Here is a 24,590-nt window from a genome sequence, read left to right as displayed (position 1 = left end):
GCCCTTTGGCACCACCTCCACCAGGGTCAGGCCGCAGAACCGGGCCAGAACCGTGCAACCTGCTTCGCTCGTGGGCACAGGGAGCCCCAGGCCTGTGCCAGGCTAGTGGGGGTGGGGGAAGGGGCTGGCTGAGGGGGGGTGTCTCATACCGGGGGAGGGGCAGGGTGGGCCAGATTTAGATCCTCCCTCGACAGCCACCCGTGGGCAGCCGGGCCCCTCCAGCTCTGCGCATTAGTGTTTGGGCATCTGGCCTGGCTGAAGGCCCTGGCAGCTGGCACAGCCCCCAGCCAGGGACCTGGTCACCTTGCAGACACCCCCGGAGCCCCCTCCCCTCCCCACCCTCAAAGACCAAAACAACCGGCAGGACGGGGGGGCAGGGGAGGCTGAAGATTCCTGATGCCCCCCCCACCCCAAACCCTATTTCCTAGACAAGCTGCTCAGCAGCGCTGAGGTGAGCAAGGCAGCGTGTTGCCTCAGGGTGGGGACTTCACATGTTTCCTAGGAGCTTAAGACATTGTGCACCAACAGTGCAAGGAGACGAGGTCACCCCCCGCCCCCCGCAATCAGCAGCCCTGTTGTCACTGAGCTGACATGCCCGATGCCGGAGCCCGCATGCAGCGAGCGGCTGCAGAGCGCGGCAGGGGAAGGGGCACGGGGCGGCAGAGCAGCACCCACGCAGGGCTGTGTGTGATGGGGGGGACAGTCGCTCTCTGTCCCCCTACACCCACTCGTAAGCACTACCCCAGCCCCCACAGCGTTCCTGCCGTCAGTGCTGGGGAACAAGCAGGGCTCCCTGACTGCAGCTTGAACCGGGGGCCCTGGGAGGGGCAGGGGAGCTTGCAGGAGTCTCAGCTTCTCCGTGGGTTTATAGGGAGGCCCCAGAATCAGAACCCCCCTCCCCAACACTGGGGGAGGGGGGGTTGGATCAGAACCAGCCTTTCGCCCGGGGTTTGCAGAAATCAAAACCAGCCCCAATTTGACCCATTTTTAGCCCCCTTCCTCTGGCACAGACCAGGAACAGGTGATGATGCTGCGCCTGTCACCAGCCTTGCGCCAGCTGCTCGGTGCCAAGCCGGAGCACTGACAGGCGGGAAGAGACTGCCGGGTTCTGAAGCCAATTGCCAGCCCCAAGCATTCAAACAGGAGCTGTTTTATTACCTCATCCAATTCGGGTCCCTTTTCCTTGCCCTCCAAGCCACACTCGCTTCCTGGTTTCTAGCCTTTCTCGGCAACCACCAGAGAGAAAAATCTTTTTTTTTTTTTTAAGTGAAAGCTGAAGTTTCCCCCAACCCCATGACTCCGGGAGCTGGGGCTTTACGAAAAGCATCACCCAGTGGGAGGAGAGCTGGCAATGCTGAGTAATGAGCCAAGACGCTGCAGCTCACACACCCCGGGGAAGGCAGGACAGATTACAGAAAGCCAGAGTATCTGCCGGGGAAACGTGCTCCTTCCTATATTTACAGAATAGGCCACGGCTCCAAGCAGGTGGCACCCACGCCTGGGCCCAGGTTTTCCACGGAGCCCGTGACGCTGGGTGCGTGTTGGGTGCTTAGATTGTTTGAAAACCTGGGCTCTTTGTGGGTGCCGGGCCCTCGCATCTCCATCTCTCCCAAACACGGGTTGCTCTGGGAATATACTGCAACAGGCGAGGCTACGCCCCCCCCCCCCCCCCGAATCAACTCCTTCCATGGCAGCCGCTGGCTCCGGTGCCCTGGTCACAATGCTAATGGGACGGATCCTCGGCCTACGCCCACCAAGTCCGGGGTCACGGCGGTGGCTGGGCTCCTGTCCAGCACCCCAAGCATTACATCAGCCAAGCGCTAGCCGACCAAACCAACCAACCAACCACAAAAGGTTTGTGTGTTTGTTTGTTTTTTTTAAAATAACCCGTAAAAAGATTTTTTTTTAATTAAAAAAATTTATATATATAATTATATATATATATATATAATATATATTAGCTTAAATCGGAGCGGCGTTAACCCTGCAGTGGCTCTCCTCACCCGGACCTGAACCTTAAACGGTACATTCAGAATAAGCTGATCCCCCGTCCCCCATCCCCGTTGGCCTCTCGACTGAGGTAAGACAAAGAAAATTCACGCCCTAAACCGGGTAAGAAAAAGCTTAAAAACGAACTCCCTCCACTGGATCTTGATGCAGATGGATAGATACAGATACACGGCGCACATCATCGGCTGGGGGTTTGCTGGCAGACAGCTGGGGAAACGGGGGGGGCGTGTGTGGGGGGGTCAAAGCGTGGCCGACTACCAGTAAGTGCCCCCTACAGGCAGGGGTGAGTGAGTGCAGCTTCTCCGCACAAGGAGTGAAATTGAAAAGTCCGTAAGTCTGATGCCCTTTGGGCCTTAGATCTGCCCCCAGGCAGTTTAAATTCCTTTACGATTGTTATTCCCCCCCCCAAAGGAAAGAAAAGGAGCAGAAAGGGAGGAGCCAGGCGGGCCGCAGCCCACGGGCCGGCTAAGTGCAGAGGGACAGGCAGCTCCTTGCTACAAGCGCTGCTTCGCTCTCGGCTGAGGCTCAGTTCTGCTGGTTCAGCTTTAAGGATGGGTGGTGCTGGTGCCCCCCATGGCTGCTGTCAGGCTGCGGGGGTGGGCAGGGTGGGTTATTCCATTGCCTCGGGTCTAGCCCCCAAACGGCGGTGCCGTGAACTCGCCCGCACTGGGGAAGCCGCGTCGGCCAACGCGGGGTTAAACACGTGGGCCCGGCCAAGCCGTGATCGGAGACGCGGGGGTGGCTCCCCGGGGCTGAGCCGGGTGGAAACACGCCCGCCGCTCGGGTGTGACGCGCCTCCTATGCCTCGTGCTTTCCCAGTGCGGGTGGGCCCCGGGCTGGGGCCGCGAGGGGTGATGGTGGGCGAGGGGGATCCCCGGGCGCAGCAGGGAGTGGGCACACCCCACCCTGGTGATCACGGGGCCCTGGCTGTTGGAGGAATCGGGGCGGGGGCTGGGAGAGGGATCAGGGCAGGTAGACAACCATAAAGCAACCGCGGGCCCCATACAACGCAGCTGCCCCGGCTTGGCCTCTCCCTACCTCCCCCCCACGCCTAGAAAGGGCAAACACCTCAGCTCGGTCTCCCGGCCCCTGTGCCCAATAAGTGCCATGTTCCCCCCGCCTCGTGGAGAATCAAGGCTTTGAGGTGGTGAGGCGAGCTAGGCACTGGGATGGCTGGGACGGCCTAGCTGGGGGACAGGACAGCGCATGCTGCAGGCAATACCGGGCAGACGACTGACGGCCTTAGTGCAGTGAGCGGTGGCAGGGAGGGGGCCGTCCTGTGGAAAGCGCGTGCCCATTACAAGTGTGGGCCCCATGGGGAGCGGCGTGGGTGGGGCTCAGCGCACGGTCCTCCCTGGCCCCTTGCTGAGCGAGGGATTCTCCTGGGGGCACGTTACCAGAGCAGATGTTCCCTGCCCTGGGGGTATCAGAGACAGACAGGCCACTGGAGGGGCAGGGGCAGGGACCGGGGCAGGGGGAGCCGCCCAGGCAGAGTTGGTTGGAAAATAGTCAGCTTCCCCAAAGAAAATTACAACTTTTTGGCAAAATATTAAAAACCGAAATATTTCCATTCAAAATAGCACCACACTGCCTGATGGGAGTTGTAGTTCAGATGTCTCATGCTCCCATTCTCCTTTTGGGGCTGGTTTCTTGGACTGGACTCCATTCCCCATGATGCCACAGTGACTTTTCTTGGGCAGGGGGTGCCCCATGGGAGCCTCTGGCCATGGTGCATCATGGGAGATGGAGTCCGACCAGAGAGTCCATCCCATAGAGATGAATGGGAGCTCAAGGCCCCCCAACCACAACTCCCAGGAGGCACGCTGGCACCATTTTGAATTCAGCTCTTTCGTTTTCTGGTGTTTGTTCCGTGAACAAAGCATCAAAACTTTCTGCGGGGAGCAGACTCTGCCTGGAAAACCAAATTGTGCCGCGAGAGCCAGTTTAGAGCCAATGTTTTCGACCAGTTCTTCTCTTCCCCCCACCCCCTCTCAGCACAGCCCCCAACCCCTGCGGGCCGGAGCCTCTCTCCCTCGCCCACCGCTGCCTCGCCTTCGGGAAAGTGTTGGAACTACGGCCCTTGGCAGGCGCCTGCACTGGGGGAGAGGCGGGTGTGCTGGGGGGATTGGGGTGTCAGGACAGACCTGCCCGCCCCATCCAGCCTAAGAGGTAGATGGGCCGAAGTGGCGGGTTCTCGGGGGGGGGGAGGGAGGCGGGGAGAGGGCAAGCGACCTGACAGCCCAACCTCGGAGCCCCGATTCTCCAGTGTAGCAGGGAGCTGAGATTCTCCGGTGGTCCTATCCTGCAACCCTGGCATGGGGGTCAGCTGGCACCCTGGCTTCGCGCCCTGTAGTTCGATGGGAAATCGAGGCACCCCTGGGAATCTAACCAGCGACTTCCCGCTGGAGTTTCGTCTTTTAATAAAAAAAAGTGCATTTGTCGTTCACGCTCGGCTCCGTGGCCCGAACCCCCCCTCTAACCTCACCCCCTCTCCCTGCGCCCGGGTTCTCCCCACTAATAATTTAATAGCTTTTCTCTTCTCAAAGTGCAGTTAGTTAATATTTTAGCCTCTCAGGGAGGGAATAAATGCTAAAAAGAACAAAAACAAAACCACCTAAGGAAATAATAAAGGAAACAAACGCTCTGACGTCTGGGACTGTCCTGTGCAAACAAACAAAATTCATAACGTCCGTGGAACGAGAGAGGTTTATTTGGGGGGAGCCGTGAGGTGCCAGCTGAGCCCAGTGCCAGGGAGGTGATGGGACGGAGAATTCTATGAGTGGGGGGTTCTTCCTGCAGTTGGGTTGAAACCAGGGCTATGTATCCACCCCCCCAGCACCCACATAACTGAGGGGTTCAGACGAAAGGAGATCCAGGTTCCACTTATCCTCCCCCGCTACTCCAAATCCAACTCCTCCGCCCCCCCCCCAAAAGCTCATGTTTTTTGTGGTTTTTGAAAAGTGTTGCCCCTCCCTCCCCAGCCCGACAACAGCCCCCCCCCCATGGTCCCACCCCCTCCGCGGGGGTGGTGGTGGTGGTGTCAGCGCTGCCGGGTGACACCCACGCGCAATATTTAGAAAAACAAACCAAAACGAAAAAGAACCAAGTAAAACGTGTCCAGGAGGGGCTGGGGGCGGGGCTCTCATCCGAGTCCTGGCCCCGCCCCCTCGCCCCCTCCCCTCCCCCCGCCCTAGACTTCCTGATCCTCAAAGACCTCGAGGAAGAGGGGTGGGAACAGCTCGGTGGGGCACTCCACCTTCATGTGCAGGAAGCGGCTGGCGTGGCAGGCGCCGATCATGCGCAGGTCGGTCACCTTCATCAGCAGCTTGGGCCAGAAGTGGGGAATGTTGTGTTTGCGATAGTTGATGTAGTGTTCGAACGCCAGCAGGTAGGTCTCCTGGCACTTCTCGATCTTCTCCACCCGCAACAGCCCGGTGCGGTCTGCGGGCGGGACGGGCGGGCGTCAGGGGGGGCCGGGGGCAACGCAGCCTCTGCCCGAGGGGCTAGCCCCACGGCTGCCCTCTGTGCCTATCGCTGGCTACCCGCCCCCTCCTTCCAACTCCGGCACCGCATCGCGCCCCCTCTATCCACCCCTCCCTCCCCACCCATCGCTGGCTACCCGCCCCCTTCCTCCAACTCCGGCACCGCATCCCATCCCTTCTACCCACCCCTCCCTCCCCACCCATCGCTAGCTACCTGCCCCCTCCCTCCCACCCCGGCACCGCATCCCGCCCCCTCGACCCACCCCTCCCCGACCATCGCTGGCTATCAGCCCCCGTCGATCCAACCGCCCCACTGCATCCTGCCCCTCCTATCTACCTCTCCCTCCCCACCTCTTCCCTTGTGCTCCTCCAACCCCACACCCTACCTACCCATCCAAACCCATCGCTCCCCCTTTCTGGCTAGTCAGTCCCATCATTACCCCTGTACCCCTCCACCCCATAAATACTCCTTTATCCGTTCATCTCCACAACTACCCCTCCCTGCCCCCCACTTCTCCCTGCCCCCAGCTAGCCCCACCATGACCCTCCGTCTCCAGCTCTCTCTGATACCTGAGCAACAGCTCCGGCTCTGGGCTCCCCGGGGGCTTTGTCTCCTGCGCCCCAGGCCTCTCCCCTAGCGCTCTTAGTGGGCACCAGCAGCGGGCGCATCACCCTCCCTACAGACGCTGAGCTGGTGCATCCCCGCTGCGGGCGCATGGGGACCCCAGCAAGGGAAGCTGATGTGGGGGGAGGCTGTGGAGATCTCAGCTGAGCTCACTGGGGGCGGGGGAAGGAACCGCCCCCCAGCCCCATGGGCAGCATCAGCCATGTGGCCTGGTGCATGATGGGAATATCCCTCCCCAGCAGCAGGGCTCAGTGGGTGAGGGGGCGGCCGCCCCCCGCTGGCCCTTACCTGAGGACATGAGCAGCACGGCCTGGAGCAGCGCCACCTCCGTGTCGTCCAGGTTGAAGGCGGAGAGCGACTTGCCCAGGTCGAAGATGGCGTCGGACACCACGCCCAGCCCGCCGTTCTTCAGCTGCTCCCGCTTGACGGCCATCTCGCCGCTCAGCGTCAGCGTCTCGCTCTCGGGGTCGTAGCGCACGGCCGCCCGCAGCGACATGATCTCCATGCAGCAGCCCTTCAGCAGGATGATCTGGTCCTCGCAAGGCAGCTGCCGGGGGGAGCCGGGGTCAGACACGGGAGAGACCTCGGCTGCCCCGTGCTCCGCCCACTTCCCCCTTGGACTCCGCCCCCAGGCCCTGCCCCTCCCCCTCTCCCGCTGCTTTTAAGCCCCTCAGTCCTCGGGTCTCTGCCCTCCAACCCGTCGCCCCGCCCTGCCGACCAACCTCCCCCTTCCCCTGCTTTTAACCCCTCTCTGCCCCCAAACCATCTCCCTCCCCACCGACCACCCTCCCCCTTCCCCCTGCTTTTAACCCCCTCTCTGCCCCCCACCCAACCCGTCTCCCTTCCCCCTCCCCCCCCTCCCCCTGCCCCCGCCTACCTCTGAAAACATGGGCAGTTTTTTGGCAAAGTCCACCACGCGGGTGATGGCCGGGGTAATGATTTTTGTAAACTCGCTGAACGCCTCCAGGTCGACCTTGTCCCCGTCGGGCATGGAGGCCATGGGCGATTGGCCGATGTCCTCGGGCTGTGGGGAAGGCCGGGACAGCCTGTCAGGGAGCCGGCCCGCCCAGTGCGCTGCCTGGACCCCTGTCCCCAGCCTCCTCCCTGCGTGAGCCCCCTCTGCCCCCCACCCTGGAAGAGGGGAAGGGGCTCAGGGCTCCTCCTCTTGGTCAGGGGAGAGGCGAGGGGGGGCAGGGTAAGAGAGGGAGTCGTTCGGCCAGGGCACAGAGCTGGTCAGCGAACCCAGGAGTCCTGGCACCCTCTCCCCCGCGCCTTGGCTCTCCCATGGCAGCAAGGGGCTGGGCCAGGAGAGGGAGCCCCCTCAGCAGACGAACCCTGGCCGGCGCGGGAGGGGGCTGTGGGACACCCCCCTCCCCACTCAGAGCTGTGTCCTTCACTCACCCACACGAGGCGGCATTAACCCCTTGGCAGCTGGAGAGGCCGGTGGGTGAGGCAGGACCCGGGCATGGATGAGCCCTTTGGAGGGGGGCTGGGTTTTCTCCTGCTCGCTCCCAGGGGGACCCATCGTTCTCCTGTGCTGCAGGTTCTGGGGTTAGCCTCTGCCCACCCCGTCTGCGCTCCAGCAAACCCCTGGGCACTGCCCCGCAGCCAGCACCAGGGCCTGAATGGAACCGGGCTCGTTCTCCAGGGTGTTGATGGGGAGAGAACCCAGGAATCCTAGCTCCCAGCCCTCACTCCCAAGCCACTAGACCCAACCTAGGTCAGCAGAGTCGGGAGGGTGCCCCCATCTGGCAGCGCTTTGGTGACGCACGTCTACAATGAGTTTGCTGAGTCTCAGCCCAGTTCCCAACGGCTGCATCCTGAGACCTCCCCTCTAACCCAAACCAGCTCCCTGGGCTCAGCAAAGGCTGAGCGGGGCACAGAGCCGGAGGGTCGCCCTGCCCCCATGACGGAGGATGGATGGGTCACAGGGGCCTCGCAGAGCCAGGGGGAGAGGACGGGCTCAGGTTAGTGCTCTGGAGAGGACAGCGTCGTGCCACCAGATTTCTAATGGGCCCATCACCATGGTCTCTAGGCTCCGAGCCCAACGGGAGAGGGACGGCACTCCCACACCGGAAGGGGAGCAGGACGGGTGCCACAGAGCACAGGGGTGGGATCAAAGTGTCCCCCACGAACTGCCAGCCCCTTGCAGCGGTGTGACGGCTCTGGGCACCAGGGAGGGCCGTGTGCTTGAGCAGGCATTGCACAGCGGGCCAGGGCCCGTGAGCACATGAACGTGCGTGTGCGTGACTGCGGCTTGCACGCCTGCGAGGGAGCATATGGGCAGGGCTTGCAGGTCCGTGCTCCGGACCGTGGCTTGCCCCCAGGGTGAGCAGGCGCACAGGCAGGGCGGGGCGGGGCGGGACAGGGCAGGGCGCTCACCAGGAATTTCCGCTTCTGTTTCCAGTGGCTGCCCTGGGCGTTGGTGCTGCGATGTGCCTCCGTCACCACGTGGATCAGCTCCCACTCCTCGGCGCTGGGCTCCGGGCGGTGCTGCAGGGTCTTGATCATCTCCTCCTTGCGCCGCCGCTCCCGGTTCTCCTCGATCAGCTTCCGCTTGGCTACCCGCTTGGAGTCATCCAGCACCACTGGGGGCAGCACGCAGAGGGGGCGGGGCGTGAGCACAGGGGGCGGGGCCTGACCGGTCCAATCCCAGCTCAGCTCCAGACAGCGGCCGTGGCGATTGGCCAGGGCGCCACAGCAAGGGCCCTGGGGGAGACTCTCAGTGGGCAGAGGGTGCACCCCAGGGGGACACCAGCTGCCCTGGGGGGGAACCCCGGTGCCACGTTCCAAGTGACGAGTGCGAGGTCAAGGGCCTTGGGCTACCCACAGGGGCAGCCCCTCTCGGGGCTCAGCCCCACCTGCCTCCACGGGTATTGAGGGTGATCACTCCCCTCCCCGGGGGGGGGGATACATGTCATTATCTCACACTTGCAACCCCACTCCTCCGGCGTTAACCCCTTGCTGCCCTTGCGGCTGCCCCCTCTCCCCCAGCTTGTGGCTGGAAGAGGGGGGCCAGCAATGGAGGCGGGTCTCGGGTCCCCCTACCCGGCAGGCACCCGCCCTGGGGAAACGGCCCCCAGATAGGCCTGTAAGTAGGGACTGCAGTGCTGCTCCAATACCGAGTGAGTGAGCCCGGCCTTTGGCCCCGGGACCCCCCAGCCGGCTGTCCCCCCCCCCGCTTACAGTCCATGGCCATGCCCACGGCGATGCACTTCTTGAAGCGGCAGAGCTGGCACTGGTTGCGGGTGATCTTGTCGATGACACAGCTGCCATCGTACTTGCAGGAGTAGGTCGGGTGCAGGTTCTTCTGGATGGTCCGTCGGAAAAAACCCTGCGGGGAGCAGGACGGGCCCCGGTGAGAGACAGCCCTGAACCTATCCACCCACCCCCCTGGAAAGGCAGGTGCAGGGGGAGCCCCCGTGCAGCCCCACAGGCTCCCAAACAGGCTCAGGGCTGGTATCGTGGGGATGGCTCTCCCAGCACAGGGGTGCAGCCACCTCTGGGGTGCAGCACGGCAACAGTTATGTGGCCGGTTAGAACAGGAAGTGACGGAGGATCCTGTGACCTCCTCCAACGTCGCCACAGCTCCCCTGCCCCAGAGGGGAGAGCGCCCCAGTGAGCCTCCTGCAGCACCGCGCCCCCTAGCTCAGCGATAGGAAGGTGCCCCCTACTGAGCCCCCCCAGAGGTCTCCCCTCCACATGCAGACCAGGCTGAGCTCGAGAGCTCTCGCGGCCTGGCTGTGCCCTAGACTCCAGGCACCTGCCTTGCCGGCTGGGGGAGCCCGCTGGCCCGCAGGTGTGGGGGCGGCTGGGCCGCATCTCACCTTGCAGCCCTCGCAGGTGATGCAGCGGTAGTGGTAGCCGGTTGCCTTGTCACCGCACACAACACATTGTTCATCTTTGTCCAGGTAACTAGGGATGTACCCTGGGGAGAAGGGAGCCTGGAGGTTACAGCCCTGCGGAGCCAGCGCTTGGGGGAGAGGGGGAGCCCCACGGCTTGCAGGAAGCCTTGGGTGCTGTGGCAGAGGAGTCCCCTGGCCCGGGACAGCCCCAGGGGTGTCAGGGACCCAGACCCTGCGCCTGCAGGCAGGTGCCCCGGCGGGCGGCACATTCACTCAGCCAGACACCAGACGAGACTGTTCTGCTCCGTGCTGCAGCCCCAGGGCGCAGAGACTGGGGCCGGGCAGCCCCCGGGCAGGGAAGGACGCGAGTGGGGCAGGGTGTCACAGAGAATCGGGGCCGGGGCGAGTGCCGAGCAGCGGGCAGAGCGCAGAGCAGAGGCAATGCAGGCATGTCCACCGGGCTGCAGAGCAGCCAGCCAAAGCACGTTGCGCTCAGCAAGGCTGGGGACACAGAGAGAGACGCCCCCTGGGTTCGAGGGCACCTCGTTCTGCCAGGTGGGGACGCAAGCGGGCGGAGGGGGCAGCTCAGGTGGCGCCGGGTGCGGCTGGTGGTGCCGGGAGGAGCCAGGGTCTTGCATGGAAAATGCTGGACGCTGCAACCCAGGAACTTGACTCAGGAAACACAGATGTAGATGGGCACAGAGCCACCCTAAGCAGCCCGTGCCCCCCAACGCCGTCCTCTCCAGCAGCCCCTCCACGCTCCCCCCGGACCCTCCCACGTCCCACACCAGCCCCTCCATGCTCCTAAAAGCATCCGGCCCTGCTGCCATCCGCCTGGGCAGCTCTGCCAGCCTTGTCCCTGGGACAGGCCCCCCCATCACAGAGGTCGTGTTGTTTGCTGAGCCAGTGGGTTTATCTCCCGCCCGCAGGGCCCCACTGTCCAGCCTGCTGGAGCCGATACCCTGAGCTGCCCCGGGCCCAACCTCCCTGGGACTCGGAGCTGGGCCCGCCCCCGCACGCCAGGCCCTGACCTGACCCCGAGCCCCTCCCTAGGGCGCTGTAGGGACGGATCTCCTGGGGGGGGGGGGGCACCAACCAGGGCAGGAACCTGTGCCCTCCTGGCCTGGACGCCGAGTGCCCTGGGAAGGGGGCACTAACCCGCCTGTGGTGCCCCCCCAGCCTAGGCCAGGGCCCAGTGACGACGCCAAGGAGAAAACAGCTGCATGCCTGACCCATCAGCCGGGGCACAAGACAACGCCCTGGGGTGCCTGCAGCCTGTCCTGGGGGCAGGGGCACGGAACAGGCCTGGGGGGAGTGGGGAGGGGGAATGGACAGGCCTGGCCCGGGGGCAGGAGGACGGAACAGGCCCGGACGGGGGGGAATGGACAGGCCTGGCCCGGGGGCTGGGGCACAGACGAGCGGGACACACACAGTACCTGACATGCTGCTCTTCACCGAACATTGGCTGCTCTTTCTTTTGCGTTTCCCATCCAGCCACCTGCAGCAGAGCGAGAACAAGACCCGGTTAGTGGCTGCAGCGACGCCTCCCCCCGGCGGGAGCTCCCCCAACAGGCAGGTCGCCCCTCCTGTCCCCATTGCACGGTCGGGCAAGCCGAGGCCCCGGGCAGTGACCCACAGGCCAGCCCCAGCTCAGGCTGTAGGTGCCAAGGGGCCGGCCAGGGGCGGCGACAGCCCGTTATCTGGGAGAGCAGGGGAGATAAGGGGACTTGGGAGGGCCAGGGGGAGGCTCTGAGCGCCCCCCCCCCCCCGGCTTCCCTGCCCTGGGCCTCCTCCTCCCACCCACTGACTGACCTCCACCACCACCCCGTCCCTCTAACCCCAACCCCGCCCCCCCAGCCCTGTATCTCCAACCCCGTCCCTCCGACCCCTGACCCCACGGCCCTCTAACCCGGACCCCATCCCTGCCCACTATCTAACCCTGTCACCACCCCCACCAGGCCTCTAGCCTGATCCCGTCCGTCCCCCGCCCCCCGCCCAGCACAGTCTCACGCTCTCCACACCCCCAGAGTCTCAATGAACAGCAATCCAAGGGCTGGATTCAGAGCTCAGAGGGGTTTGCTGCAGGACCCCCCCAGGAACCCCCAGGCAGAGGTGACGGGAAAGTGGCCATGCAAACCACAAGGGGGCGCCGTGACATGCCACGAATGAAACAGCCCCCGGCTGGATCCAGAGCCTGAGGCGGGGGCGAGAGGGGGGGTTGGCAGAGCCCGGGGGGGGGAATTTACCACCATACACGGGGAACGGGCAGCACATCCCAACCACTGCCCACTCGGGCCTGCCCCTGGGGCTCTTCCAGCTCCCTGGGTCCAAGAGGGGCCATGGATTAGCACAGGGCAAGGGGGGCGGGCAGGGCATAGGGGACCGGGCAGGTGCAGGGCAGGCCAGGGGGCACGGGGCAGGAGGGGGGGGGGGGTCAGTGGCCCCCAGGGCCTCATGGCTGGCAGAGGCAGGTCAGCCAATCAGCAGCCAGAGGCCGGCAAGTCATTTGCATATCACAATTCCATTGATGCGAATGTCTGGAAAAGATCAGTGGGGGGGGGGGGGAGAGCGTTTCCCGTGTGTGGGTCTGGCACTGCTGGGGGGCAGCGAGCCAGGGGCATCGGGGCTGGCACGGCAAAGGGGCTGCGGGTCGGGCTCGAGGGGCACCGGCCCAGCCCTGCCTGGGGAGCCCAGGGCCGGCACGGCAGGGGGCTGCGGGTCGGGCTCGAGGGGCACTGGCAGAGCCATGGGGGAGGGAATGACGGGACAACACGGGGGCTGTGCCAGGACCCCTGTGCAGAGCTGAAGGTCCAAGAAGCTGCCTCTCCCGGGTGCCGTTTGCCAGCCCTGAGCTCTGCCTGGCTCCCTGCGTTAGAGGCTCCAGGCCGGGCGTTGGTCCCAGTGTCTGGAATTAGCCCCCCGGCCGTGGGATGAACAGCCCCGAGCTCGGCTGGGATGCCCTGTCCCTCCCCTGCACCTGCGCTGCCCCATCTCTGCCCCACGCCCAGTGCTGCCCCCTGCACGGCCGTGGGGCGAAGGCCAGGCCCATGAGGACAGCGGCTCCAGCAGCAGCAGCGTGGTCAGGGGGCTGGTGCCTGCAGGGTAAGAGCCCCCTCCCCAGCTGGAGGGCTGGCTTCCCCCGGGCAGGGCGAACGGTGCCGGGGCGGGTGCCCGGTGGTGGGCTCAGCATGTTTCTAGCCATTCCTGGCACCCTCCATTGGACCCTCCGCATCAGAACTAATGCAGCAAATACACTTGTCCTCCCTGCCCTTCCTGCAGACCCTACAATAACAACCCAGCGTGTGTGGCACTGTTCCTCCCAGCAACCCTACAGTAACAAACGGGGGCGAGGCGCAGCCCGGCCCACAGATCCTCCAACAACATATGGGCGGGGAGGGGGGTGGCACCGTCCCTTCCTGCAGACCCTACAATAACAAACAGGGGGGGGGGGAGCGCAGCCCTGCCCCAAACCCTCCAATAACAAACCAGTGCCAGGTCTGGGCTCTGCCAGTGGCCCTTGGCCTGGGCATTCGTGCGCCCGGCAGCCTGCGGCCATTGCCCGAGTGCACAGAAGCTGAGAGTGGGAGATCGGGGAGCCCCCCCACCCCTTGGGGCAGGCAGCCCACACCGTACCAGACAGCTCCTGGGAGCTCCGCGCTGCCTGGCAGCCTGCCAGGGGCCGACCGCCTAAATCCGGCTAGTTAGCGAGGGCAGGACGGGCTGTGCCCCGGCCGCAGCACAGAGCACGTGCAGCTTGGAGAGAGCTCCCCGCAGCGCAAGGGGGGGCAGCCCAGAGCCCCCCAGCCAGGGGCCCGATCCTGCAGGGAGAGCAGCACAGAGCCCCCCCAGCCCAGGGCCTGATCCTGCAGGGAGAGCAGCACAGAGCCCCTTCCCCAGCCAGGGGCCCGATCCTGCAGGGAGAGCAGCGCAGGGGAAGGGGGCTAGAAACAGGCAGCGACCCTGGCGGAGCCGCCCAGCAGATCCAAGGGTGACCCTGCCTTGGCCCAGCTCCCAGTGGGGGGGGGTACATGCTCTCCTGGGGAATCGGCCCCAGCCCTGCCTGGGCTCACACAGCTTGTTTACCAGCTGGGCACCGCCAGGGGCTGGGGCCCTGGCGGGGGCTGCTGGGTCATCAGAGGACAGGGGCCTTCAGGGTAACAGGCTTCCTCCTGCCTGACATGGAGACTGCTCCCAGGGCAAACGGGGGCAAGCCGCTCCGTCAGCAAGGCAGGGAACCCAGGAGTCCTGGTTCCCAGCTCCCCCCCCACACTCTAACCACTAGACCCCACTCCCCTCTCAGAGCTAGAGAGAGAACCCAGGAGTCCAGGCTCCCAGCTCCCCGCCCCCCGCACTCTAACCACTAGACCCCACTCCCCTCTCAGAGCTAGAGAGAACCCAGGAGTCCTGGCTCTAACCACTGGACCCCACTCCCCTCCCGGAGCTGGGGACAGAAGCCAGGGGAGCTGTGGGGAGCCAGCACTAACCATGAGTCAGCGCTGTCCCCCGAGCACCCTGCCTCCCTTGGCGGGGGACCCTTTATCCCTCCTGACAGGAGCAGTAAATCACCGGCAACCTGATCCCGCAGCTCATGCCAACCCCTCCAGAAGAGGCGGGGTGGAAAGTCCCGGCCCCACGTGACTCCACAGGCCTGGGCAGCGCTAGGGAAGGAGGGACAGCTCAGTGGTTTGAGCATTGGCCTGCTAAACCCAGGGTTGTGAGTTCAATCCTTGAGGAGGCCACTTAGGGATCTGGGGCAAAAATTGGTCCTGCTAGTGAAGGCAGGGGGCTGGACTCAATGACCTTTCAAGGTCCCTTCCAGTTCTAGGAGATTGGTATATCTCCAATTATTACCTTTTTAGGGAGCATGTGTCGGTGCTGGCTCCAGCCCCCACTTCCCCCACCCTGAGACACCCCCCCAGCGGGCCAGGGCCTCCAGCCAATGCTCCCCTGACCTGTCCCAAGGCCCCCGCCAGCAGGGGGCGGCCCAGGGAAACGCCCCGGGGGCTGGGTGTCTGTGGAGTGACACTGCCACCCGGTGGCCAGGTGCACCAATCACAGGTGCGCATCTCTGGCCCACACACCCCTGGGCTCTGCTCTTGGCCAAAGATAGGGATGTGCGGGGAGACCTTGAACGTTACCTCCCTCCCCTGTGCCTCAGTTTCCCCCTCTGTAGGGGGGCACCTGCCTCTGGGGTAGGTGCTGGACGGGGGCAGTCACGGCCTGGGGAAGATTCATACTCGTGGCCTTTCCACCCCAAAGATTTTTCCAACTAGTTATCGCCGCCACCCCTGCCCCCCCCAAAAATGCAGCAGGCTCTGGGGTGGATCACGGCAAGGGACACACAGCAACGCTGCACAGCCAGTTAGGACAGGGAGTGACAGCAGAGATCATCTGCTCCAGTGCTGGGCAGGGCCACCTGCACCCCAAGCCATGGGGGACAGGCAGGGCACCGGTGCCAGGTAACCAGAGCGAGAGGCTGTGCAAACGCAGGGCAGCGGCGCGGGCTGACTGTCTGCCTGCTGGCAAAGAGAGACCCCTGCTGCTGCCCTGAACCCAGCGGGGCCCAGACGGTGCCAGCGCTGGAGAATGGACCCGTTCTCCGGCCCCCTCTGCCCAGCCTGGGCGGGTAGTGCAGGAAACAGGGAAGGCTGGCACTGACTCTTTGCAGCACGTACGGGCACACCCATCTTCACCAGGGTACGCGCTCGTGCAAACCCCATCTCTCATACCCACCCTCCTGCTGCCCCAGCTCTGCGTGGAGGGGAGGGGGCTGCTGACTCACCCAGAGAGCCCCACGTGGGACCACACGTGAATTCAGAGATGTCCAGCCACAAAGGGACCAGCATGGGCAGGAGGCCGCAGCCAGCCTGGCCTGGACAGCCTCTCCCGATGCTGAGTCCTGCCAACCCCCCCCGAGGGCTGAACTCCTCCACCCACCACCCCGAACCCCGGGGGCAGTGCCAATCGCAGGCATGAAAAGTCAGGGGCGGGAATCAGGGCGAGTCCAGCTCAGACACCCACCGGGGCCTGTTGGAACCTGGGACCATCAGCTCGGCAGCTCAAGCTGAAGGGAGAACTCCATCAGCCAGCGACAGAAGTAGGCTGTTATCCCTTTAGAAGGGAGCTTGCCCTAGGCCAGGGCAGGTCACAGCTGCCTTGGACAGAGAGGGGAGCGGCTGGGGATGGGGGGGTGCAGGAAGGGGGTGCGACACGGGGCTCCCCCAGCTCTTACCGGGTTTCCTCTGGCTCCGACAGGCAGTCCAGGGTGCTGGGCTTCTGTTCCATTCACCGCAATTCCATTCAGGAGCGCTCACGAGAGACCAAGGTGGGCTCCGCCCCCAGGTGCTCAGCACCGCGGCCGCCACGGCAGACGGGGGGCGCCGGGGGGTGTCTATGGCGCACTCCCCATGGCGCCCGGCTCAGCGCCCGCTGGCGGAAACCATCCCTGGGGGGGAGGGGCGCCGATCCCACGGGAGAGACCCTACAAAAACAAACACGGCCTTGAAATGGCAGCTCCGGGACCCAACCCTGGCGGAAGAACCCCTGTTACCAAGCTGTGCTGGGGCTCCAACCCCCCCCCACTTCCCCTCCCCCCATTGTGGGGCTCAGCCTTGCCCGGAAGGGCCCCCTCTAGCGGGGAGCTCAGGCTCTGTGCCCCCCCCAGCCCGTGGCCAGCGAGGGGCCAGGGGCGTTTGTGCCCCACGGGGGGGACGGGGACGGGAAGAGGCCTGGTTCCGCTCTGTGAAGGATGGGAGCCATTGGGGGGGGTGACTGGGGTCCCCTCAGCCCCACTGCAAATCCCTGTCCCCCAGGCAATGCCCCTGCCTCCCCCAGCTCTCACAATGCCCTGATGGCAGATAAAGGGGGGTACAGGCGAGACGGACAGTCAGACACAGGGGAGGGGGTTGCTGGAATCCCCCAGGGGCTCTCAGCCCTGGGCTCCCCCCGGCTCAGAGCCTCCCAGGCACACACCTTCCCCCCCCCCCCCGAGCCGGGAGCCCGTCCTCTTCCCCTTCCCCTGGCGACAGCAGCCGAGGGTACCCAGAGGTTAACAAGCAGCTGGATGCCCTCCCGCAGCCTGGCACAGAGCACGGCCCCTCTCCGTGCAACCCCCCCACTCCACACAGCCCCCTCCCCAGCCTCCTCCCCACCCCACCCCTTCCCTCCCAGCCAAACATAAGGATTTCTGCAGACAGCCTGGCACGGGGCCAAGCTAAGCAGACGCATCAAAGGGCAGCGGAGAAGCGGGGTCCCCGCAGGGCCCCCCGAGGCAGGAAGTGCCGGGAGGTGGGGGCAGGCGAGCCGTGTCCTCGGCTGACCCCCGGCGGGGTCTCGCCTCGGTGCGTGACGGCTGGGCACACAGCGCACGTGGGGGAACAATCGCGCTCCGGGGTCAGCTGAGGACAAGAGTCTGGCGCTCCCGGCTTCCCGGCAGACCCAGCGGAGGCGCGGCTGCCCTGGGGGCACATGGCCCCACTGCAGCGACATGGGGGCCTGGGCGGAGGGGGCTTGAGATGGCAAGTGGTGGGGCCTGCCAGGCATCGGGGCTCACGCAGAATCACGGGGGTGGGGGGAGAGGCTTTGGCTTGGCACATCCGTCGAGCGCAGGAGTCTGCAGGTCGGGGGTGTGCACAAGAGTTTGCACTAGCATGCGTGGAGCGTCCGGACTGGCACGCCCGTGTGTGCCACGCTGCGCACGAGGGGGCAGGCCTGTGCCTGGCAGAACGCAGCTCTGTGCAGAGGTGTGCGTGCAAGGGGGCAGCCTCGTGTCCCAGGAGGCAGGGGGGAGGAAAACATGTCCCGAGAGCCGGGGGGGGCATGCACACTTGTCCTGAGCGCTGGGGGTCACACATGTGTCCGGGGAGCATGCACCAGTCACAAGCACCACAGCTAGAGTACGACAGCACCTTTGCCTCCTGGCCTGTGTGACACGGCCCTGATCTGCCCCATCCCCAAAAGCACCGGGCACCCCAGGGCACCCCAGAACAGCTCCGGCTGTTACAGCCATGGCGGGAGGCCACGGGGCAGGGGAGCGAGGGGGGCCTGGGCATGAGGGATTTAGAGAGGTGGGGGCACCGTGCAGCTCCCGAGAGCCGCTGAAGATGCCCGGCCTTCAGGCTCCCACACCAGGCAGCCGCGGGGCAGATCGGGGGACACGGCCGGGACGCGGAGACTCCAGGCCACAGGCTCCGATCCGGGTCCGACGGCCCCAAAGCCGTTCCCAGCCCCGGGGCTGTTCAGCGCCACACTCGTCCGGCTGGCCCCGCCTTGGCTGGTTCCCCGTCCCGCCCTCACTGATGACCCAGCCCAGCGTCCGGCTGCACCCAGGGGCCTTGTCTCCCTCCAGCAGGAAGACAGGAGCCTGTGAGAAAAGTCACAGGAGAGAGGTTCCCCACCCCAAAGCAGGGGGGTGCCCTGCCCTGGGCTGGAGCCAAGCAGGACGGGGGGTGAGAGCGGCTGTGCCAAGGCACCACCCACAGCGCCCAGAGCCCCAGGTAACAGGGGGGAAACTAAGGCACAGAGGGGAAGGGACTGGCAGAGGCAGTACTAGAACCCAGGGATCCTGGCTCCCAACCCCCCTCCCCACCTTTCTAGACCCCAAGCCCCCACTCGCCTTCCAGAGCCAGAGCAGAACCCAGGAGTCCTGGAGGTGCCCGCTCTAGCCACTAGCCCGTGGTGCCTCTCAGGGCTATGGCAGGCGCAGCTTTGAGTGGAGGGGGAAATCCCTTGCAACACAGCACCCCCCCCACGCCTTGCCTTACAGTGCTGCAAGGGCTTATGGGTGATATGCAAATGAAGCTCCCGCCCCAGAGACTTGGGGGCTATCCCGGTGGGGGGGAGGGCACCGGCTCTGGGCAGTGCCAGGCCCGCCTGTGGCCCAGCACCTCCCCCGGCAGGCAGGCGGATCCCTACAGCGGGTGGGATGAGCCAAGGACACTCTCGGGGATTCCCTGGGTGCCAGCCAAGGCCGGTCATGCTCCCGGCCCCAGCACGGGCAGAGCGGTGCGTCTCCATGGCTGATGGGCTCCCACGCCCGGCACTGCGGGGAGGGGGTGGGGCGGCTTTCCCAGCCAGCCAGAAGCAAGGGGGGCTGGGGACAGGGCCCCAGAGCCAGAAACTTCCTGCTCTCAAACCCCTGGCAAGTGCCCCAGGGCTGCGAGCAAGTGAGCGAGGGAGCAAGTTAAAGCACCGACCTGAGAGCCAGGACGCCTGGGTTCTATCCCAGGGCTGGGAGGGAGGTTAGGTCTAGTGGTTAGAACCGGGGGATGCTGGGAGCCAGAACTCCTGGGTTCTCTCCCCAGCTCTGTCACCAGCCTGGTGCGTGACCTCAGGGCAGACCCTGCCCCTTGCTGTGCCTCAGTTTCCCCATCTGTACTCTGGGGCGCTGACATGACAGTGAGCGAAGGGCAATGAACACAGGAGTGGAATGGGGTTGTTTTGGAGGGGGGAGCACACAGACAAGCGCGTGTGTGTCAGTGTCTGTGCACACACGAGCGTGCAAGCAGGTATGTGAATGTGCATGGCTGGTTTCAGCCAGCACCCGCCTCTGCCCCCCCAGCTCCGGGTATGCAGCCCTGCTCTGCAGCTGAGAAAACTGCATCTGGTCCTTGCAGCAACAGGGGCTGGCAGGTGAGGCGTGCAGCCCCACGGCACCCTGCCAGTCCATGTCCCCCCAAGAGCCCAGAGCTGAGTATGGGCCTGGCAGAACACCCCAGTGCCCGCCCACAGCCAGCGCCCATGGGTGTGCCGAGCCCTGGGGGATCCCTGCAGTGGGTGCGACGACATTAAGCCCCCTACCTGCCCCGGCCAGGAGAGCACGGACGGGTGAACACCCTGTTGTGTGCCAGGGCTCGGCCCTGCTCCCGCGGTGCTGCACAGCGCGACACTCCCCCGGCCCCCGGGACTCCCCCAGCCTGGACGGAGCAGAGGCGTCAGGCACTGGGCTGCAGAGGCGGCAAGGCCCCGTGGCGGGAGTCTGGGGCTGCTGGCCAGAGGAGGGAGGGACTGGGGATTCAAGGACACCACCTGTTTCTGCCCTGCCATCAGCCTGGGGCAGCCAAGAGCCCACGTGTGGGGGAGACTGGGACCTGGCCGGGCACCGAAGGGACGAACAAACCAGGCCTTCTCTGGCAACCTTGGACCCCCAAATCCCAGCACTCCTGGTCTGCCTCGCGGCCCACTGCGCAGATAGGGAAACTGAGGCACTGAGCAGCAGCGATGTGCTCCGGCTCACACAGAGCCAGAAATGAAACCCAGGAGTCCTGATTTCCAGCCCTGCCGCTTTAACACACCAGGCCCCTCCCAGAGCTGGGATAGGACCCGGAGTCCCAACCGCAAGCTCTAACCATCACACCTCGCTGCCAGCGCACGCTCTGTACAGAGCACAGCATGGCCCTGGCTAGCCCTGGGCCCATCTGAGAGGCCTCCCTTCTCAGCTCCACCCACACCATGTCCGGGCAAGCAGGACTCACACACCAGGGCCAGTGGCTGGCGCGATGCAGGAACATCGCTCTCCAGAGGCCTGTTGCACCGAGCCCTGGGCAGAGCTGGGCACAAGCCCCTGCCTCGCCTGGAGCCAGCACTGCCCAGGCTTCTGCGTGCCCGGACCCTGCGGGCACAGCGGCGTTTGCAGGGCACAATCCATCTCCATGGCGCTGCTGGAGGCCCCTGGGGCAAGCCCAGGCCAGAGCCTGCCGCTTTTGCCAAGCTCAGCGCCCAGGGAGAAGGCAGGGGCTGGGGCACACGGGGAGTCAGATTTCGCTGGGACCCAGGAGTCCGAGTCAGACTCCTCCCCCGCTGACACAGCAGGGTTTGGAATGGGGAGAAAGGTGCTTGTCACACTTCTCCTTTTCCCCTACCCTCACTTCCTTGCAGGGGAAGACGCTGCCGAGCAGCTGTGGGGGGTGGGGTGGGGGGTGGGCTGCATCCTTGGAAGGTGTCAGCACTGCGCTGGGGGGCAGCAGGGCTCCTGGGATCCAGACCGAGCTCTCTCCCTCTCCACCCCCGGCCCCATGGGACTCTGACCTGCACAGGCCTCCACGCTCCCAGGCGTCGCGTGATGACTCAGAAGAAACGAACGGTGTCCCCACACCACGCAGGCTGGGGCCTGGCCCAGCTGCCCTCCCAACCCAGGCTAAAAGTGGGTGGGCCACAGGGCAGAGCCCCTCCCCCCAGCACCAATTGCAGGTCATCGTTAAGCTCTCCACCGTCTACAGGAGCGCTCTCAAGCCAAAGAGCTTCCCCGCCGCATAGGCACTGCTCCCCCCCAGCTCAAATGCGACTACCTCTGGGGTGGAGCAAAGCAGCCAGGCAACAGCCACACAGCAACACCGTACAACAGCAGTTTAGGACAGGAGGTGAAGAGGAAACCTTCCCCTACTCAGAGCTGCAGCTCCTTGCACCCAGCACCCGAAGGGCTGGGCACAATATAACCACTCACAAAGCACGGGCAGCCCTGGGGACAGGAAGGCTCAGGGGCGGCTTCAAGGCCATTGCTAAGGCCGGTGGGGAGCAGGGGGGAGGGTGCAGAGGGGCTGGGCCACCTGCGGGAGACCCTGCCACCCCGATCTGCCCCCCAGCCATGGAGGCTGGTGGAGCAGCTGACACAGAGCCCAGCTTTGTTGTTGCATCTCCCAGGGCGACTAATCCCTGCACCTGTGGCCGGGCCGGAGGGTTTCCAGCCCCTGACCACAGGACCGCGCCGCCCCTCACTTCCCCCAGGCACGTGCCCTGCCTGGCCCGGGCACAGAGCCCAGCTCCACAGCCGGAAGGGCCCCGCAGAGCCGCCCCGCGTGGGGTCAGACAGAGCCGGGACACCAGCGGGGGGACCCAGATCATCAGAGGAGACATTAAAGAGCGGAAAAGCCCAAGGGAACTGCATGAGGCAGAGCGGGGAGAGGTGGGGAGCCCCTCCACAGCACACCCCCAGCCCCTCCAGCCTGGCAACCCCCAGCCCCTCCACAGCACACCCCCAGCCCCTCCAGCCCAGCAACCCCCAGCCCCTCCACAGCACACCCCCAGTCCCTCCAGCCTGGCAACCCCCAGCCCCTCCACCTCACGCCCCCAGTCCCTCCAGCCTGGTAACCCCCAGCCCCCGGTCCCTCCCCTCACGCCCCCAGTCCCTCCAGCCTGGTAACCCCAGCCCCGGTCCCTCCACCTCCCACCCCAGTCCCTCCAGCCTGGCAACCCTCAGCCCCCGGCCCCTCCACCGCACCCCCCCCGGGCCTCCAGCCTGGCAACCCCAGTCCCCAGCCTGGTAACCCCAGCCCCGGCCCTCCACAGCACACCCCAGTCCCTCCAGCCTGGCAACCCTCAGCCCCCGGCCCCGCCACCTCACCCCCCCAGTTCCTCCAGCCTGGCAACCCCCAGCCCCAGTCTCTCCACCTCACACCCCTGGCCCACCCAGCCTGGTAACCCACACCCCCAGTCCCTCCAGCCTGGTAACCCCCAGTCCCTCCACCTCACGCCCCCAGCCCATCTAATCTGGTTACCCCCCCACCACACCCCCAGCCATGCCACCTCACGCCCCTGGCTCATCCAGCCTGGTGGCCCCACCCCCAGTCCTCCACCTCACACCCCACCCCCTGTCCCTGTGCTGATTCAGCCCATGGGCCCGTCTCCTCATCCCAAGTCAGACACGTCTGCTCCCCCGCCCCAACCTCCCGCCTGTGCCAGGGCCCCTGGGGGAAGGTCCCCCCCGCAGCAGCTGAAGACGCAGCCTGGGGCGCCAGGAAGGGCCCCTCCACGCAGCCCAGTGGAGACCCAGCAGGGAGAGACAGTGACCTCGGCACAAAGCATCCCCGCCCTCAGGGCCATGGGGTCAAGGCCTCAGCCCAGACGTGGCTCCAGACAGACCCGGGCCGGAGCCCCTGGAGCAGGGGGCAGGTCCCATCCAGGGAGGGGGCTAGCAGGGTGCGATGGGAGAGCCCTGCCATGGCCCCAGCCCAGGCCAGGCCTGGCTCAGCATCAGCCCATCCCAAAGGTGGGACCCCTGAGGGGTGCCAGGCCCCTGCAGCAAGGGCTGCTCTCCGCAGACCCTGGGGCTCCCGGGCTGCTCCCGGTGCCCCAGTCCCAGCAAACGAGCCCTGAGCAGGCCTGGCCTGGCACTGGGGGACGTCTGTTGCTGCGCAGGAGATGACGTGACCCAGCCGAGCGGTTGTGAAATGCCAGGTGCTAACCTGGGTGCAGGGGAGCAGGGGCCTTTGCTGGGGATGGGGCAGGCCCAGGCTCTCTGCAAGCAGGGCCCAGCGCCTGGCGTGGGGGGCTAGGGCCGGCCCATGGCTCCGTGGGGTGATACAGAGAGTCCCCCACAGACTGGCATGACAGAGCAGCAAGCCCCTTCCTGGGCAGCACACGGCACCCTCTGCCGGCCAGAGGCAGCACGCGGCCCTGCGGCCCCATAACGCCTGCTGGGGAGCCGGGCCGGTGATGGGGGCTGTGGGCCCTATGCCCCACAGGAGCTGCCACTCGCCGCCTGCTCAAGAGGGACCCCCGGCTCCCCTATCCATGTGCTCCATGGGCCCTCGGCAGGCCCCAAACCCAGCTGTTTCCAAGGGAGCTCAGCCACCCCCTGACATATCCTCCCCCACCTCACTAAGACACCCCGCCCCCCGGCTCCATTGCCCCAGGTGCTCAGAGCGGGGAGGAGTGGCCTGGCCAGGCGAGGCCAGGCCGGGGGGAGCCCCACACCCAGCAGCCGCGGCCGGGGCGCGCCGGGGAACATTCCACTCCCCAGGCGAGCCGGGCCGGCAGCGTTTCCATAGCATCCTCCACAACAGCGCCCGCCTCGGGGCGCCAGGCCCGCTGCCACGTCGGGGTCTCTGCCCCACCCCCGCCCTCCAGCCGTCTGGCTCCCGGAGGTGCGTCAGCGTCTCACCCTGGGGTGTGCGTTCCCCAGAGCAGGGACGGGGCATGCCCCCCCCAACATCCTGTCCCATAGTGGGGGGGTCATAATCCATACCCTGTTGGGTTCCAGACACCAGCATGGGGCCAGGCACGGAGAGGGATTCCCTGAGGGGAACAGGGCTGAGACTCCACCAAACTCACCACACACGTGGGCCCCTGCGCAGGAACCAGGGCCACCACCAGCCGCGGGGTTATCTGTGCAGCGACCGCATGGCCCGGGACAGAACCCCGTCCCCAAAGGGCTGGGGTGGAAGGAGCGACTCCACAGGCGGGCAGGCAGCAGCAGCAGGTCTTTATCCTAGATGCAAACCAGCCACTAGAGGGCGACCTGACACACCCCACCAGCCCAGCGCCCCCCGGCGCCCCCTCGGGGACAGACGCCAACAGCACTTGGCCATTTGGGGAAGGTAACAGAAAGTGACTCACAGTTGTAGGTGACACCAGGGTGGGGGACAGGGCGCGGCTGCTTCACGTCCCTCCTCTTCCTCCACTTCGATCCCTCCTGCAAAGAAGGTGCGACAGCAAGGTCAGGCGAGAGAGCAGGGCTGTGATGGGAGCGATTCCCACGCGCCGGGGCGAGGTTCAGGGGCCAATCCCCACGCCCGCTGCTCTGCCCAGGGCACGGGTGCAGAGGGCTGCCCTCCCATCAGCCCAGCTCTTAGCTGTCCCTGCCTGGGGAAGAGCTGGGGGTCCAGCGGCCAGCTAACCCCCCTGCGGAGCCCC

General features: G+C 65.6%; 1 protein-coding gene across 1 annotated transcript; it reads right to left on the bottom strand.

The window, feature by feature from the left end:
• Window positions 1–4,698: 4,698 nt before the first annotated feature.
• On the bottom strand, window positions 4,699–24,353 carry THRA (thyroid hormone receptor alpha). The gene is made up of 9 exons (XM_039516625.1): window positions 24,294–24,353; window positions 16,195–16,443; window positions 11,399–11,460; window positions 9,945–10,045; window positions 9,304–9,451; window positions 8,500–8,705; window positions 6,995–7,141; window positions 6,406–6,664; window positions 4,699–5,451 (listed from the first exon to the last, which is right to left on the bottom strand). The coding sequence occupies exons 2-9, from the start codon at window positions 16,245–16,247 to the stop codon at window positions 5,201–5,203; spliced, it is 1,227 nt and encodes a 408-aa protein (XP_039372559.1). The 5' UTR covers window positions 16,248–16,443; window positions 24,294–24,353; the 3' UTR covers window positions 4,699–5,200.
• Window positions 24,354–24,590: the final 237 nt, after the last annotated feature.

Source organism: Mauremys reevesii, linkage group 27 (assembly GCF_016161935.1).
Source record: "Mauremys reevesii isolate NIE-2019 linkage group 27, ASM1616193v1, whole genome shotgun sequence".
NCBI classification, from domain to species: Eukaryota; Metazoa; Chordata; order Testudines; family Geoemydidae; genus Mauremys; species Mauremys reevesii.
This window is presented reverse-complemented; position numbering and strand designations above follow the sequence as displayed.

What these genes read in the sequence shown, in the direction of transcription:
- THRA (XM_039516625.1), bottom strand. Translation starts at nt 16,247, where the DNA reads ATGGAACAGAAGCCCAGCACCCTGGACTGCCTGTCGGAGCCAGAGGAA. An exon ending in TCACCTGCGAGGGCTGCAAG is followed by an intron (nt 9,452 to 9,944) that starts GTGAGATGCGGC and finishes TGCTCCCCGCAG; the next exon opens with GGTTTTTTCCGACGGACCAT. An exon ending in AACAGAAGCGGAAATTCCTG is followed by an intron (nt 7,142 to 8,499) that starts GTGAGCGCCCTG and finishes CCTTCCCCACAG; the next exon opens with CCCGAGGACATCGGCCAATC.